Source organism: Dipodomys ordii, unplaced genomic scaffold, assembly GCF_000151885.1.
Source record: "Dipodomys ordii isolate 6190 unplaced genomic scaffold, Dord_2.0 Scaffold2, whole genome shotgun sequence".
Taxonomy (NCBI): Eukaryota; Metazoa; Chordata; class Mammalia; order Rodentia; family Heteromyidae; genus Dipodomys; species Dipodomys ordii.
Window position 1 is genome coordinate 26,960,515 of NW_012267218.1, and position 16,904 is coordinate 26,977,418.

Sequence of the window (16,904 nt, forward strand, 5' to 3'; positions counted from 1 at the left end):
CGCTGTGGCTCAAGTGGTAGAGTGCTAGCCTTGAGCTGAAGAGCTGAGGGACAGCGCTCAGGCCCAGAGTTCAGGCCCCACAACTGGACCCCCTCCCCCCAAAAAAAGAAATGTACCTCATTGCCTACCTTATGTAATTATAACCCCTGTGTATATCACTTTTATAATAACAATGAAATAAAATGAAATAAATAATAAAAAGAAAATACCTTGCTCAAAAAAAAAGAGCCTTTAGTAGGCTATACTGGCTCAAGACACTACTGGATCCTTTGCAATACAAACTCCAGAGTAGTAAGATGAACAGAGACACAGTTTTCTTTCTTTCTTTTTTTTTTGGGGGGGGGGAGGTGGGGTCCGGTCGTGGAGCCTGAACTCTGGGCCTAGGTGCCGTCCCTCAGCTCTTCAGCTCAAGGCGAGTGAGCGCTCTACCACTTGAGCCACAGTGCCACTTCCGGCTTTTTTCTTTTTGCTTATGTGGTGCTGAGGAATTGAATCCAGGGCCTCATGCATGCAAGGCAAGCGCTCTACCACTGAGCCACCTTCCCAGCCCCCAGTTTTCTTTTGCTAAAAAATTAGCATACATTAGTTGTATAAGTAGAGTTTTATTGTAACACTTCCACACACACATCAAACATACTTCCTTGATCACTCTCTCATCCTTACCTCTTAAAACAATTTCAGTAGGTTTTGTTGTTCTATTTTTCATAGATGCAAATAAAATACTTTAACAATATTCATCCACATTCACCTTCTCTGCAAGGCTTCTCCCCTCCTACTGGTTTCACCATGGTATTTCAGATCAGAATAAATCCTCTTTCTCTATTGCTTTCTCTTTCCCCACCCTCTATCAACTATTCATCAACAGCTCTCTTTGAAACTGCAGTTAGGTATGTAGATGGCATAAGCAATTAATATATTTCAAAATTATTCATCTTATGTCTTTTTCCCTTTCCTGCTCAACAGTCCAGTACATGTCCATGAGAGAGAGAAAGAGAGAGAGAGAGAGAGAGAGTATCTTTTAGGTCTAGCTTCCACATATGAACAAAAAACATATTGTACACTATTTGGCTTTTTGAATTTGGTGTATCTCACTCAACAATACATAGTGACAGGCTTTTCTCTCATCTGTCCCCAAACGTGCTAAGCCTACCTCTGAGCTCAGGCAACCCTATCAGTTCTCATGTTTGCAAGGTCCTTGTCTGATCCATAATATCTCAGCAACATTCTCTTAAGCTTCTTGCCATTCCACATTCAACAAGGCCAAACTGTCAAGAGTTCTAGCCATGTCCTTTTCCAAGGAGACATGTGTCCACATACACGTGAAGAATTGATCTTGACCTTTGTGTTTCAGTATCACTTGTTACTCGGAATAACAAAGGGTACAACAGAAATTTTATACCCCTGCTTGTACTCAGTCATAACTTTCTGAAACCCATTTTCCCCCACTGTGTGGTTACAGGTTACAATGCTAAAAATACTTTCATGAATTTAAAAAGACAAAAAGGATCTTAAAGACAGTCTGTTTACCTTTCCTGCACTGCCACCCAGAATTTTGAATAATTAAAGAACTGTACTTTAAAAGAGTCAGCTAGCCGGGCGCTGGTGGCTCACGCCTGTAATCCTAGCTACTCAGGAGGCTGAGATCTGAGGATCAAGGTTCAAAGCCAGCCCAGGCAGGAGAGACCGTGAGACTCCTATCTCCAATAAACCACCAGAAAACCGGAAGTGGCGCTGTAGCTCAAGTGGTAGAGCGCTTGCCTTGAGCTGAAAAGCTGAGGGACAGCGCCCAGTCCCAGAGTTCAAGCCCCACGGCCGACCAAAAAAAAAAAAACAGATTAGGCTACTGGCAACGCTAACAAGTCAAAAAAGTTAAATGAAATGGGAAAAAACCCCTCCATCTTGGAAATGCCAATGAATCCAAGTAGGAAAAGTTCATGAAAGAAGAAATGTTGATAAAGATAGCTAAGGAAAGTAGTAAGAGCTGGGTATCGTAATGCACTCCTTCTTCAGGAGTACTCAGGAGGCTGAGGCAGTTCAAGGCCAGTCTAGGTTTGTAACAAGATCCTGTTTTTAAGAGAGGGTTTTGGGGGGGGGGGAGCAAAGGCAAAAGGACAACCAAAATGGAAAGAACAGATGAGATTTTTTTCTTTTGTCAGTTGTGGGTCTTGAATTCTGGGCCTAGGCGCTGTCCCTGAGCTCTTCAGCTCAAGGTTAGTACTCTACCACTTGAGCCACAGTGCCACTTCTGGTTTTCTGTGGTTAACTGGAGATAAAAGTTTCATAGACGTTCCTGCCAGGGCTGGCTTTGAACAGCGATCCTAGATCTCAGCCTTCTGAGTAGCTAGAATTACGGACGTGAGCCACTGGTGCCCGGCTGAGATTTTTTTTTCTTTAATTCCAATGTAATCCTTCAGTCACTATGCTTGTCATCCTCAAATTCAGTAACATTTCAAAAATAATTCTCCAAGTTCTAACAAGCAGCAGTTCTGAAGTACCAAGACATCCTCATGGAAGAGAATGGCTTACTGTGAGCTCACCTAGCTCACTCAAGCACCAATTTCTCAAAAAGGCATTAACTGTCCTTTTCTATTTATGTACATGTAGAGTGTGGCATCTAAATGAAAATCTAGAGCAATTCTACTCAGTATTCTACTGAATTGAGTCAAGCAGAATTTAAGATACAGAAGGAATAAGGAATGCCTTTTAATTCCCACATCTGTCTGAACCTATTTGCTGTGGCATAACAAAAGTCAGAAGTGTAGAATGGTATAAAATGGTATTAGGGTCTGAACTCTAATAGTCTGAACTGGGATTACTTTTCTGGATGCTAGGCAATGGTCCAACTGCATTACATATGTTATTTCACTAAATCCTTCACAATGATCTTATGAAGAAGGCTGCATTGTATCACCATTCTGGGGAAATGCAGGGTAAAGTTAAGTTATTCAAGGATAATACCAAGGAATAATGGCCGTACTCAATCAAACCCAGACATCCTGGCTCTACAGGCCATGCTTTGAAATCAGACTACAATGCCTTTCCAAAAACAAGATAAGGACTGGGAATGTGGCTTAGTGGTAGAGTGCTTGCCTAGCATGCATGAAACCCTGGGTTCGATTCCTCAGTTCCACATAAACAGAAAAAGCCACAAGTGGCATTGTGGCTCAAGTGGTAGAGTGCTAACCTTGAAACCTGGAGGCTCAAGGACAGAGTCTAGTCCCTGAGTTCAAGGCCCAGGACCGGGGGAAAAAAAAAGTTAGAAGAAACCAAGAAACAGCTAGATGAAATTCAGTGCTACATTAGAGATCTCAGTGGCTCTATGAGAGCTGTAGGTAATATTTGCTATTTTAAGGTGTATATGAATTGAATCTCATCCCACAGAGCAAGAGACAGCTGGATAAACAAATTCTAAGGAAAATTCTTTAAAATAAAATTATAATCTTACCATCACCTTCCAGTGAATTAAAAATTCAGATTCTTTTTGTTAAACTGGCTTAGTGGAGTTGGTCAGCAGTGCACAATACGTTGTAGAACAGAAACACTGTTCCTCTGGACACTAAAGCTAACCATAAGGTAGGTAAGATCACTGGCCAATCACATCAGCCACATCAGCACAGGAAATCTGAATTGGAGGTTGCTTACATCTCCTGCAGCCTCATGCTCTTGTGCAACACAGAAGAATGTGAAGGAAGTAATGCAGAGTTCATCTGCATTAAAGACTGAGTATAGACCCTAATTTGCTCTTTTAGCAGCCCCAATCCTCCTTTGCTGAAAGAGTTAGCAGATAAGAGTAACTTCCAAGCTAGCAAGTTAGGCCAGGGTAATGGAGCATATCATTCATTGCTTAACAAGTGGGAGTTTATATTTATAGATGGTTTTAATACAAGTGTGATCCAAGTAAGTGTTCAGTTTGGTTCAGATATCTTTTGTTAGAAAGTTACAGTGCAAGGGCAGTGCCACATACTTGCCATTTTCTAAACCTGACATACCAATTAGTCTGCAGATGGAAACTTCTCAATGTCTTTTCATGACACCAGGGCTCAAGAAGCCAAATAATGACCCATCCAGCCTTCTGCCACAACCTCCAAAGCTTTTTATAGTCACAGGTAATTACGAAATGGAGAGATTACATCACTTGTCAGTAGGAATTGCAGTTGACAGGAAGATGCTTTAGGGATGTTTTGGAACTACATCCTCATTTAGCAAACACTTTGCTATGGTCCCTATTGTTCCTTTCCAAGAATAGAACTAGCTGCCTTGGCAACCTTGTGCCTCCACTGGAACCAAACAACCAAGGGCCACTGTGGATGAGAAACAAGCACAGAGTGAAAAAGGGTAACCCAGAGATGACTCCTGTATCCTTTTTATCCACACAGACAGAACACAGCCAAGGTCTTTACTTTTCTGTCATAAGAATTCTCTGAAGACTGGTCAGAGTACAGGAAATTGGTCTCAGAGACATCTGCAACTGGGCACAAGTAATATGATTCTAGCAAAGACCACAGGTAGCAAAGCAGAGTCAGACAGACTGGGCACAAATCCTTGTCAGCTTTACTACTAACAATCAGGTCTCCAAGTAAGCTATCTAACATCTTTCTGCCTCAGTTTCTCATTCACTATGCCTACATGTTTTGAGTGTTTTACATGTGATAACATCACAGAGCCTGACACATAAATGATGCTCCCATGTGTCAGTTTCCCATCGGCCTCTCCCCTCCAGCTCCAGGTCCTTTCAGAGATGGCCAGGTAAGCCAGGCCGCCTGACGACATTTCTCTTTCATAGCAATACTAAAGGCCAAAGGCATATCATCTCCCAAAGAACCTGGTTCTCAACATTTTCCATCTTTAACAAAAATTACCTGGCTTTCTTGCTCTGTAGTGTGGAAACAGTTGGCTAATTTCCCTGTTGTTTTAAAACTGTTTTAAGTGACTGAGGTTACACATGATCTAATGTGTCATGGCAACATGGAAAAAAAATCAGAAAAAAAGGAAAGTATCAAGTTTGTTTAATAAATTTAAGGGAAAAGGATGGAAGGCAAAAGGTTTTTATGAGTCAGCAAGCCAGCTGGGTATGCTCAAACAATGTACACAGAGCTTTCTGGAAAGCAAAGGGAATTCCTGAAGTAATCATCTCACTGGTCATATTTGACACCTGCTTCCAAATCTCTTCTCCATAACTCACAGTAACTTTATACTTCCTGTTTTGTGTTTTTATTGACAGCAAAGATTATCTGTATGAAGTCTCTTGCACAGCATGATTCAACAGTAGGTCGCATACCAACTCTGTAGTTATTATATAAGAATTGCATCACATGTTTTATATGCTAAATGTCTGCCAATCATTTTTATTAGTCTACACAACAACACTAACCTAACATTCTTAAGGATTTTTTTTTCTGTTTAACAGGTGACATGAAGAGGTCAAATGATTTGCCTAGGGTCATATAGCAGGTTTCTTAAGATCACAGGCAGAGGGAAATAAGTGTGAAACCTGGGAGAGGCTGCTACACAGCTGGGTCCTAGTCCCTTGGTAGTCCAAGGAAGACAAGTTGGATAGCATGTGCAAATATTTTATTTTTAACTCTAATCTTCTCACTACATGATGAGACTAAGTATAAAGAACAAGATATATTTCCTTTTGCTATTCCTAAAAAAATCTTTTTAGTATTTCTCCCCAAAGACCAAGAAAAGAACCTTGGCCAATGCTTCTCTAACACTTCTAATTCCCAAGCTGTAGAAAGAAAAACATGATTGAGTGCCAGTGGCTCATGCCTGTAATCCTAGCTACTCAGGTGCTAAGATCTGAGGATGGAAGTTCAATGCCAGCCCAGGCAGTGAAGTCCATGAGACTCTTTATCTCTAATAAACCACCAGAAAACTGGAAGTGGCACTGTGGCTCAAGTGGTAGAGTGCTAGCCTTTTGCTAATGAGCTGAGGGGCAGTGCCCAGGCCCAGAGTTCAAGCCCCATGACTGACAAAAAAAGAGAAAGAAAGAAAGAAAGAAAGAAAGAAAGAAAGAAAGAAAGAAAGAAAGAAAGAAAGAAAGAAAGAAAGAAAGAAAGAAAGAAAGAGAGAAAGAAAAGAAAGAGAGAAAGAAGAAAGAGAGAGAGAGGCAGGAAGAGAAGAAGGGAGGGAGGGAAGGAGGAAGGGAAGGGGAGGGAAAAACCAGGGCTGGGAATGTGGCTCAGTGGTAGAGTGCTTTCCTAGCACACATGAAGCCCTGGGTTCGATTCCTCAGTACTACATACACAGAAAAAGCCAGAGTGGTGCTATAGCTCAAGTGGTAGAGCGCTAGCCTTGAGCCAAAGAAGCTCAGGAACAGTGCCCAGGCCCTGAGTTCAAGCCCCATGAATGGCAAAGAAAAGAAAAGAAAGAAAAACCAGTCAAGTGTGGCAGTGCATACAGATAGTCCTAGCATGTTGGGAAGGCCAATCTGAGCTACAAGGTGAGACCCTGTCTCAAAAAATGGGAGGGGATCACTGGGTGCCATGGCTCATGCCTGTAATCCTAGCTACTCAGGAGGCTAAGATCTGAGGATCACAGTTCAAAGCCAACGTGGGCAGAAAAGTCCCTATGAGATTCTTATCTCCAAAAAAGCACTCAAAAACCAGAAGGAGCACTGTGGCTCAAATAGTAGAGCACTAGCCTTGAGCATAAAGAGGCTCAAGACAGCACCCAGGCAACAGCCCTACAACCCACAAAAAAGGAGGGGGGAGAGGAAGGGAGGAGAAACAAGAATGTTAACTGAAACCCAAACACAATATAATTTTATCCCAGAACGCTCAAGTGTCTGTTCATACATAATTCTTTTCTACTCAATCTGAGCTCATGACTGACTGGAATGTGACTGTGATATTTATGATGAGATACAATGGCAGCAAATTGCCCCTGGGAAGTTCATTTTACCTATGGTCCAGTGGGAGTCTCATAGTCATGAATTTATATGTCATACGAACATGTCTAGAGTCTATTAGTACCATTGGTAATAAGGCCATGTATGTTACAAGCACCAGTTAAATGTCTCTTGAATGAGTGTTTAAGAGCAGCAAAAGGAAGAGGCAAGAAATGCAGGAAAGAGAAGAAAGGACTTTTTCTGAAAGAAACTGCCTTTCCTTGTGCCTTCACAGTAAGTCTTGGCTTCCTGGCAAGCTTGCTTGGCATGTTGCTTATGGTAGTCACAATTATACAGGTGTGTCCAGGTTTTAGGCTGAAGGGTGGGTATCTCTTTCCCACAGAAACCACTCCAGAGAGAAGAAAAAACATTCTCATCACTGTAGTGAATAATGAATCCCCTTCTCCTTGCCTGTACTTTGCTTCATGCCAGTATGTTTTATGGGGAATAAAAAAAGACCTGGGATGATAAGAGAAATATTTGCAATAGGGGAGGGGAAAGAAAACACAACACAACAGAGCCAACTTTCCCATCTCAGTTTTAGCCTACACTGCAGATACATTTTTTTTCCCACATTAGAGAATAATAATCCCTTTATCCAGCTAATCTGGAACCTGATCATTGATTTCAGACCTTGGGTGGAAAGTAAGAAAGGTATGGGCAGATGAAAAATGGGGTGGAGAATGGAAGGAAAGCACCCTACCTGAAACCAAGTTTGAGTCCCGGTCTCAAACAAACAAACAAACAAAAAGAGGATGGCTATGTAAAGCAGCTTAATGAAGCTAAAGAGGCTAAAGACTTCTCATGTTCTGCTACTGATACTGCTGCCTAACATACTAAGACAGCTTCTCTATAGGAGCCCTAGAAGAGGCAGGATTCAACCCTATGCCAGGTACTAGGCCAGATTCTGGAACTAGTCTACCATTAACCTTAAGGCCCTAAACAAGTACCTAACCTCAAGTCTGACATAGCTCTGAGAAGTCCTTCCTCCTCTCCTTTCTACTTTGATAATGCTTCCATTCATGCACATACCTACTGAGTACCAACTGTTCTACGCTGGCTGGCTGGAGATTGGGAGGGTGCTCTTTTATAAAAAGAAAAAAAAGTATTTTAAGGCCCAAATATTTTAGATTTTGAAAGGTATGTCATCTTTGTCATATCTTTTCAGCTCTGTTGCACAAAAGTAGCGATGGGCAATATAGTCATGAGCATGCTAGTTTCCTCTCAACCTTAATTTATGGACACTGAAATTTGAATTTCATATAATTTCCACATGTCATGAAATAGAACTCTTCTAATTTTTCTATTCAGTTAAAAAATACAGGGCTGGGAATATGGCTCAGTGGTAGAGTGCTTGCCTACCATACATGAAGCCCTGGGTTCGAATCCTCAGTACCACATACAGAATTGGTGCTATGACTCAAGTGGTAGAGGGCCAGCCTTGAGAAAAGAAGTTCATGGACAGCACCCAGGCCCTGAGTTCAAGCCCCAGGACTAGCAAAAAAAAAAAAAATATATATATATATATATAAATAGCCTGCAAAAATATACAAAGCAGATGGTAAACCAGGCATGGTGGCACAAGCCCATATAATACTAGCTCTACTATAGTAACTGCTGACCACTCAAGAGCCAAAGATGCTGGCCTACTTCAACATCTTCACTTGGGAAGGTACCATGCCAGGGACTATGATGGCTAGTCTGTCTCTCGACATGAAGCACCAAGTCTAGCTCTGGAGGATGGAATCCCCCAAGGATCATCATGGTGCCGTGGTCAAGAACTACGTGGCCCAACACACAAACACAAACACACACACACACACACACGCACGCACGCACGCACACACGACATCTTAAGAAAAAAAAAGCTCAGAGAGCTGGTGGCTCACACCTATAATCCTAGCTATTCAGGAGGTTGAGATCTGAGGATCCTGGTTCAAAGCCAGCCCGGGCACAAAGTCTGTGAGACTCTTATCTTCAATAAACCACTAGAAAACTGGAAGTGGCACTGTGGTTCATGTGGTAGAGTGCTCGCCTTGAGCTCAAGAGTGCAGGGACAGCACTCAGGCCCAGAGGTCAAGCCACAGGACTGACCAAAAAAAAAGCTCAGAGACAGCATCCAGGCTCTGAGTTCAAGCCCTAGTATTAACACACACACACACACAAAATTAAATTTTTAAAAAAATTAAAAAGCAGATAACCTGCCTCCTACCCCCTCCAAAAAAAAAAAAAAAAAAGGCAGTATATGGCCCATAGACCACTGTTTGCTAACTTCTGCTATAGAGTTAGTATGGTAAGAAAGACAGACTTACACTCTGTGATACTGTAACTACCACTTCTAAAGGCCTTCTCTGGCTTTGAAATGGCCTATTTAATATAAGCCCTCCTTCATGTTGTTGATATTGTACATGTGCAATGACATAGTCTGGTCTTTCTTTCCTTTGAAATCTTCATACAACCATGATCCCCATTACTATGGGATCCTAACCATCATGGTCCAGGAGTATTAGGAATCCTCATGCCTAACAAGGAGGTATAAGTTTAATATCAGAATGGGTTAGAAGGAGAAGCAGCAGAAAAAGAAACAGGTATGTGTATGATGGGAAATGCTATGATCAAAGGACAATAACAAATCAATTATTGTTTCTCACAATAATTCTGAAGAAAAAAATTGCTTTGCATTGTTATCTGTATGTGCTATTAAGTGGGTAGAAGTTGACAGAAAGGTAATGAAAGAAATAATGCTAAGCTATGGGGACTCAATAGTTACAATATGCCACTCCTTATTACCAACACCACTAAAGAAAGTTTCCTTCCAGAATCTAGGTCCGAGATCATGCTCCAAGAAATCGCCATCTCCTTTCTAATGAAGTCTAGCAAAGGCACCAACCATTACTGTTGATCTCAGTGATGTGATCATACCAGAACTTATAGGTAGAGAAGCAGTTCTAGCATATCACCCATACGCCTACTGGATACACCCAAGTATGTTCTTTTTAGAAAGGATGCCAGGTCTGGAGGATCACATGATGATATGTAAGAAGGGTCTTCAGAGCATTGTCAAAGGCACAGACAGCACAAATCATTAAAAATCATGGACCTACAGACTAAGGGGGTTTGAAGTAGCTTCAAGTTTGTCCAGATCAACCCTTTCATTAACGGATAGATAAAACTATACCATAGCATCCTATGACTTGCCTAAGATGTTTGTGTTGGTTACCAGGTCCTAGTTTCACTAAGTCACATACCTCAATGATTTACCTAGTTTGAGGAAAAGGACTGAAAGATAAGAAACCAACTAAAAAGCTGCAGTGGAATGTGGCTTAAGTGGTAGAGTGCTAGCCTTGAGCAAAAAAAGCTCAGGGACAGTGCCTAGATCCTAAATTCAAGTCCACGACCAGCACATATGCACATCACATACACAGATGGAACCATCATTAAGTACTAACTGTATTATCTCAGTACCTCTATAGTACTTCCCCTATAAAGTAGGTACTATTACTATCTTACTACTTACTATCGCTACAGCTGGGGAGGATAAAGGCTCTTGGGAACAAAGTGACTTATTCAGGGTGGTCATAGAACAGAACAAGACTAAGAACAAACTATGAACTCAGGTAATCTGATTCCAAACACTTTATATCATGCCTCAGATCCCAGACCTTGCCTGCTGAGGAAATGAAAAAATAATGTAATCACCATCAGATACCTTTACCTACTGTGAGGTAAGACTCCCTTGAATCTCTGCTATATACCCCACCCTCACCTCCAACACACATCCTCTACTTTCTCCACAGCTCCTTGCCAAAGAGTCCTCTATCTAAGGCCCTCTCTCCAATACACCGAAGACAGATCTGGACTTACCAGAGGCAAGTCCGTCTCCAAGCAGGGTACTAAGGATTAGCAGTGGAAGGAACACTCCATGTCCCACAGAGGCCACGGCAAATGCTGAGCTGCTCTTTGGTGCTATCCTGCCATGGCACATCTTTTATCCGTCCAAGTTTTTTTTTTAAGAAAAAAATTTAAGTACAGAAGAATTCCAATGTCAGCCAAGGAGTAGATTCACCTGTAACAAAACAAAAAAACAAGAAGGTAAGTAAAGAAAACTTCAGTCAGAACTTAGTTGGAAGCATGCACTTTGGTAAGGCAGTCATAATCACAAAGTTGAAAGAATTGTAACAATTGAATCCCTGCTGTCAAGAGAATAGACAAGCACAGAAGTGGCTTTTTAGCCTCCTGGGGAAATGCAAAAGTCTGCAGTCAGCTACCATCAGAGTCCTGTACAGGAGACAGATCCTATGATAGGGCCAGGAGTCAGCTCCAGCTCACCTGGACATCAACTTGATGTCTGTCAGGCATTGTGGAGCTTTCAGACTTTTAAGCTCTATCCCACTGCTGGCTTCAGTGGTTCCAGCAGAGACAGAGCTGCTACAGGCTCTACCTTTGCCACTTGGACTCAGAACAAGTTCAACTAACCCAAAGGGGAAAAAGAGAAAGGAATGGGGAGGAGAGAGAAAGCATGTGCTTTAAAGGGAGAAATACACCACCTAGAGAAGGAATGCACCACAGGAGCCAAGGCCACACAGCCTGCTGCTAACCTGGCAGAGGCTGGAGGAGTCTCTGAAGATCTGACTCCACAGCAATGAATTTCAAAAATGGACTAATTAATCAAGGCTCACCTGACAAGCCTGTGACAAGAAGCGCAGCATTCTGCTGGCTATCCCCGACAATGATGGGACAGACTGTGGTTGGTAATTAATCCTACCACTCTAGTTCAGACTGACTTCTTACTCAGTGCCTGGATGCTGTCCCAGAGCTTTCTTGTTAGCATTCTACCACTTGAGCCATAGCTCTTCGTTTGGCTTTTTGGTAGTTAACGAGATAAAAGTCTCATGGAGTTTCTTGCACAGCCAGGCTTTGAACCATGATCAACTATGATCAACTTCCTGAGCAGATAAAATTACAGGCATAAGTCACCAGCACCCAGCCCAGTCTGACTTCAGAAGAGTAGAAACTATCTTTAAAAAATAAAATCAAGGGCTGGGAAGTTGGCTCAGTGGTAGAGTTCCTGCCTTGCACGCATGAGACCCTGGGTTCGATTCCTCAGCACCACATAAGCAGAAAAAAAAAGCTGGAAGTGGCACTGTGGTTCAAGTGGTGGTATGCTGGCCTTGAGCTGAATTGCTGAGGGATGCTCCTAGGCCCAGAGCTCAGGCCCCAAGACCGACAATCAATCAAGCTAGGCACCAGTGGCTCACACCTGTAATCCTAGCTACTCAGGAGGCTGAGATCTCAGCATAGAGGTTCAAAGCCAGACTGGGCAGGAAAGTCCATGAAATTCTTATCTCCAATTAACCACCAGAGAACCAGAAGTGGTACTGTGGCTCAAGTGTAGAGCTCAGGGACAGCACGTAGGCCCAGAGTTCAAGCTCCACAACTGACAAAAATAAATAAATAAAATAAGATAAAAATAAAATCAATTAATGGGCAAATGGACAAATAATAGACATTATTTTCTATGTGCCATTAGGGAAAGGTTGGATTGATGATACATTATAATGGTGGTCTACTATATTTTAGTTAACTTACTTGATTTCATTTCCCAGTTATTAATATATTCTAGTTTATAGGCAGTATTGTACATAATATTATACTTCCATATTAAAAATCCCATATACTTCCTTTTCTACTAAGACGGCTTTATATGCACACATAAAGGAACCTGCCAACTGCCACCTAATAAAGAATGCTCTTGGGACCACCAAGAGATACTAAGTAGACCTGACTTTAATCAGTCCAATGACTTGACTCAGGCTTAAATCCTGTTCTAGAAAGCCACTGCAAATACCAATATGAGTTTTCTCAGTTGGAAGGAGGGACAGCTACAAGAGCCTTTAGTAAGCATATCCAGGAACCAAGAACACTGGTCAGAACTTCCTTCTTTGATAACTGTGACTGTAACATCTTCTGTCCCCAGCTTTTTTTTTTTGTCTTTTTTTTTTTGTCAGTTGTGGGGTTTGAACTCTGAGCCTGGGCACTGTCCCTCTGCTCTTCAGCTCAAGGCTAGCACTCTACTACTTGAGCCACAGTGCTACTTCTGGCTTTTTCTACTTATATGGTGCTGAGGAACTGAACCCATAGCTTAATGCATGCAAGGCAAGCACTCTACCACTGAGCCACCTTCCCAGCCGTGTCCCCAGCTTTTATCCCCTCTAACTTGAGCCTTTAAAGCTGTAGATGGGGTAATTCAGGGAGCAGTCTGGAGGAAAAGCCTGTGAAGGATCCAAACAGTCCACAAAACTGTATGTATAAAATGTGTAGGATGTGTATGTGACTGAGAATATGAGTGTCAGAATGCTTACATTCAAATATACTTCTCTATTGTGGACAATTGTGGCTGCCACTGAACCTCATAGCCCCAGTTTCCTCATCTGTGAACTCGGGATATTAACTACATAGTTTTCATTGGATTGATGTAAAGATTAAGGGCAGGCAAAATGCTTGACAAAGTGGCCCTATGTAATATGTGAATCCCCAGTAATCCCTGGCTGCCATTACTATAATTACCAGTAAGACCTGAGCGACAGGGACACTTCTAATTGACAGATACTGAAGCCCAGGTCTAAAGAGGCTGAAGGATGTGCCCAGGGTTCCAGCTGAGTAGTGACAGATTAGCAATCGGCCTATGGTACTGCCTTTTCAGATGCAGCTATACTAGAAATGCCTGTGAGGCATCCATTATCCTCCCAAGGCAACAACTCAGAACAGCACATGTACCGAGCACTCATGGCTCATACCTGTAATCTTAGCTACTTTAGGGGCTAAGATCTGAGGATTAAGGTTTGAAGTCGGCCTGCTGGTTATCTCCAATTAGCTAGCAAAAAACTGGTAGTGGAGGTGTGCCTCAAGTAATAGAGTGCCAGCTGTTATAACCAGTATTCTAAACAATACAAGTAAGAGAAAAAGCTAAGGCAGAGTAAAAAACCCTGCTTTGAAGCCCCAGAACTGGCACCAGGGGGAAAAAAAAAAAGAACAACATATGCACAGTACATACTCAAGTAGATAAGGCAACATCAAATTGTGCTTAGGAGTCTTGTGCACAAGTGTAGGTAGTCAGGAAAGGCTACCTACACTCCAGAAGAGCTTATGCTAGATTGAATCCTAAGGGATGTATAGGACTATATGGAGTGGCGGGAGGGAGGAAGTACCAAATATAAATGGAACAGAGGACTGTACAAGCTAGTACTACTGGATAGAGTCTTGGGACAGGGATAAGTTGAGGGATTTAAACATTACCCTGAAAACTGGGCGGTACTTTCTGAGCTGGTCCCAACCTTGCTGTGCTGCCCAGGCTGACTTCAAACTCAAGATTCTTCTTCCTCAGCCTCCCAAGTGCTAGGATTATCAGAACTCAACACCATAGAGAACTCATGCATATATCTATATATAGATTTTTTTTAACTTACTCTGGGCTTGGGCACTGTCCCTCATCATGCTTATATTTTTAAAGGATACATGTTGAACAAATACAAGCATACACTGAAAAATCCTTTGAGAAAGAAAATGCTAACTACTGCCTTTAGGAAAGGGAATCAAGTTATTAATAGGAGAAAAACATTTTTCACTGTTTATTCTCTTACTCCACTTGAGCTCCATATTTAATACCCACATTAGGGGCAGGGAAGGTGGCTCAGTGGTAGAGTGCTTGCCTTGCATGCATGAGGCCCTGAGTTCGATTCCTCAGCACCACATAAGCAGAAAAAGCTGGTAGTGGCGCTGCGGCTCAAGTGGTAGAGCTCTAGCATTGAGCTGAAGAGCTGAGGGACACAGCGCCCAGGCCCAGAGTTCAGGCCCCACAACCAACCAACCAAACAAACCAAAAAAGCCAAAACCCACATTAGTTATTCAAAGAGAAAAATATATAAATCAAGTTAATATAACCAGGCCTTTCTATAGAGAACCTATCTGTTCCCTAAACAAAGTGGCATTATATAAACCTCAAGAACCTGACTGCTCCCTCTGCCAGGAGTACTATCACTTTAAGGGCCTAGTATCAGGGTCATCTCTGGGAGGAACCTTTTCCTGACACTTCCTGCCATGCACACCCCCAGAAAAACTGGTCTTCTATTACCCTGCTATGACTGCACCTTTAACAGGCTATTACCCTGCTATGACTGCACCTTTAAGAGTCTATTTGTTTATCTTCCTCACTTCACCAGAGTTCCTTGAAGGCAGTTAACTGTGAATACTCAATTTGGAATCTTCATCAGCTAGCATGAGGCCTGGCACCTGACAAGCAGGTCACAAATATTTGCCAAATTTATGTATACTGTGGGAGGAGCCAGAACTGTGGAAAGGATGTACATATAAGAGCTCCTGAGTTTTGTTTTGGTTTGTTACACAAACAGATGACTCCTCTCTTACTGCTTAAGCAGACACCCTAGCCAAGGGACTAATTCCACCATGAAGCCTAGGACCTGGTCAAGTACAGAATGGACAGTGATAGAAGTGAAGAGTGTGCATAAGGAAAGAGAAAAGATAAATAGAGCATAGTTAAAAGAGCCTTTATATAATGCCACTCTAAGGGTTACTATTTCAGAAATAATACAGAGGAAAGCCAACCTTCCAAGCCCCCCAGAGAACCCAACTACTGTGCAAAAAGGATAATACTATAAACCTGATCATTTTTAGAAATCTGTTTTGAACAATTTTTTGGTTGATTGTGGGGCTTGAATTCTGGGTCTGGGCGCTGTCCCTCAGCTCTTCAGCTCAAGGTGAGCACTCTACCACTTGAGCCATAGCATTACTTTTGGTTTTCTGGTGGTTAATTGGAGATAAGAGTCTCATGGAGGGGCTAGGAAGGTGGCTCAGTGGTAGAGCGCTTGCCTTGCATGTATGAGGCCCTGGGTTCGATTCCCCAGCACCACATAAGCAAAAAGAAAAAAACCGGAAGTGGCGCTATGGCTTAAGTGGTAGAGCACTAGCCTTGAGCTGAAGAGCTGAGGGACAGCACCCAGGCCCAGAGTTCAGGCCCCATGACCGGACCAAAAAAAAAAAGAGTCTCATGGACTTTCCTGTCCAGGCTGGTTTTGAACCTCAGCCTCCTAAGTAGCTAGGATTACAGGCATAAACCACTGGCTCCCGGCTTGAACATAACTTTTTTAAGCCCTGCAAGTTGTAGCATTAGCATACTTAGGAAAAGTCAAATGTTTCAGAACAAATTAAGACTGAGTACTCGTTATCCTAGAGAAATAATGACATTCAAACTTGTACATAAAGGGGGTATAATGCATTTTATTTCAGTATTCTTTTGGTATATTAGTGATTTTAAAAAGTCATTGAAGAGAATAAGAACTAAGCTTCCTTTTCAAAGTGAGTACTCACTAGTCTCACGGGAAGATAACTTATAGGAGACCAGAGAAGAGTTTGAGCTGCCTAAGTTAAGCTCCACCTTTGACACCAGCCAGCTTGCTGGTCAAAAAGATTCCCTTGCTTCTGTTTCTAGGTCTGTTTCAAGGTCTCTTGGCTCAGCCACAGAATTGTCTACCACTTCTAGATTTCTCTTTAGGTCTTCCTAAAGCAGCCATTTTCCACTCTAAAACAAAGATGAGGAACAGACATGGAAAACTTGAATTTACTCTTTCTGTTTTTTTGTTGTGTTGTGTTTTCTCATGAACATAGCTGTTGCTCCAACTGTGGGCAGGTGCAGAAAGGCCTATGAGCTAGACTGTTAGCACTGCAAGATCAGAAACTGGATTTGCCCACCTGTTATGAATCCATACACCAAAAACTACTTAACTACACAGTGTAACCGTGACATTCACTTCCAGTATCCTTGAACCATGGCTCTGACTTTGGGAAAAACTTCTCTCTGCCTGTTTCCTCCTTTTTATTTTTTATTTTTTGGTCCGGCGTGGGGCCTGAACTCTGGGCCTGGGCGCTGTCCCTCAGCTCTTCAGCTCAAGGCTAGCGCTCTACCACTTGAGCCACAGCGCCACTTCCAGCTTTTTTC

At 42.3% G+C, this 16,904-nt stretch overlaps 1 protein-coding gene across 1 annotated transcript in view; it reads right to left on the reverse strand.

The window, feature by feature from the left end:
• The window catches only part of Susd6 (sushi domain containing 6), a 109,011-nt gene that overhangs the window by 40,052 nt on the left and 52,055 nt on the right, over window positions 1-16,904 (reverse strand). Inside the window, exon 2 of the mRNA XM_013016459.1 lies at window positions 10,757-10,958. Within this exon, the coding sequence (XP_012871913.1) occupies window positions 10,757-10,877 (121 nt within the window). The 5' untranslated portion in view covers window positions 10,878-10,958. The remainder of the gene's footprint in view (window positions 1-10,756; window positions 10,959-16,904) is intronic.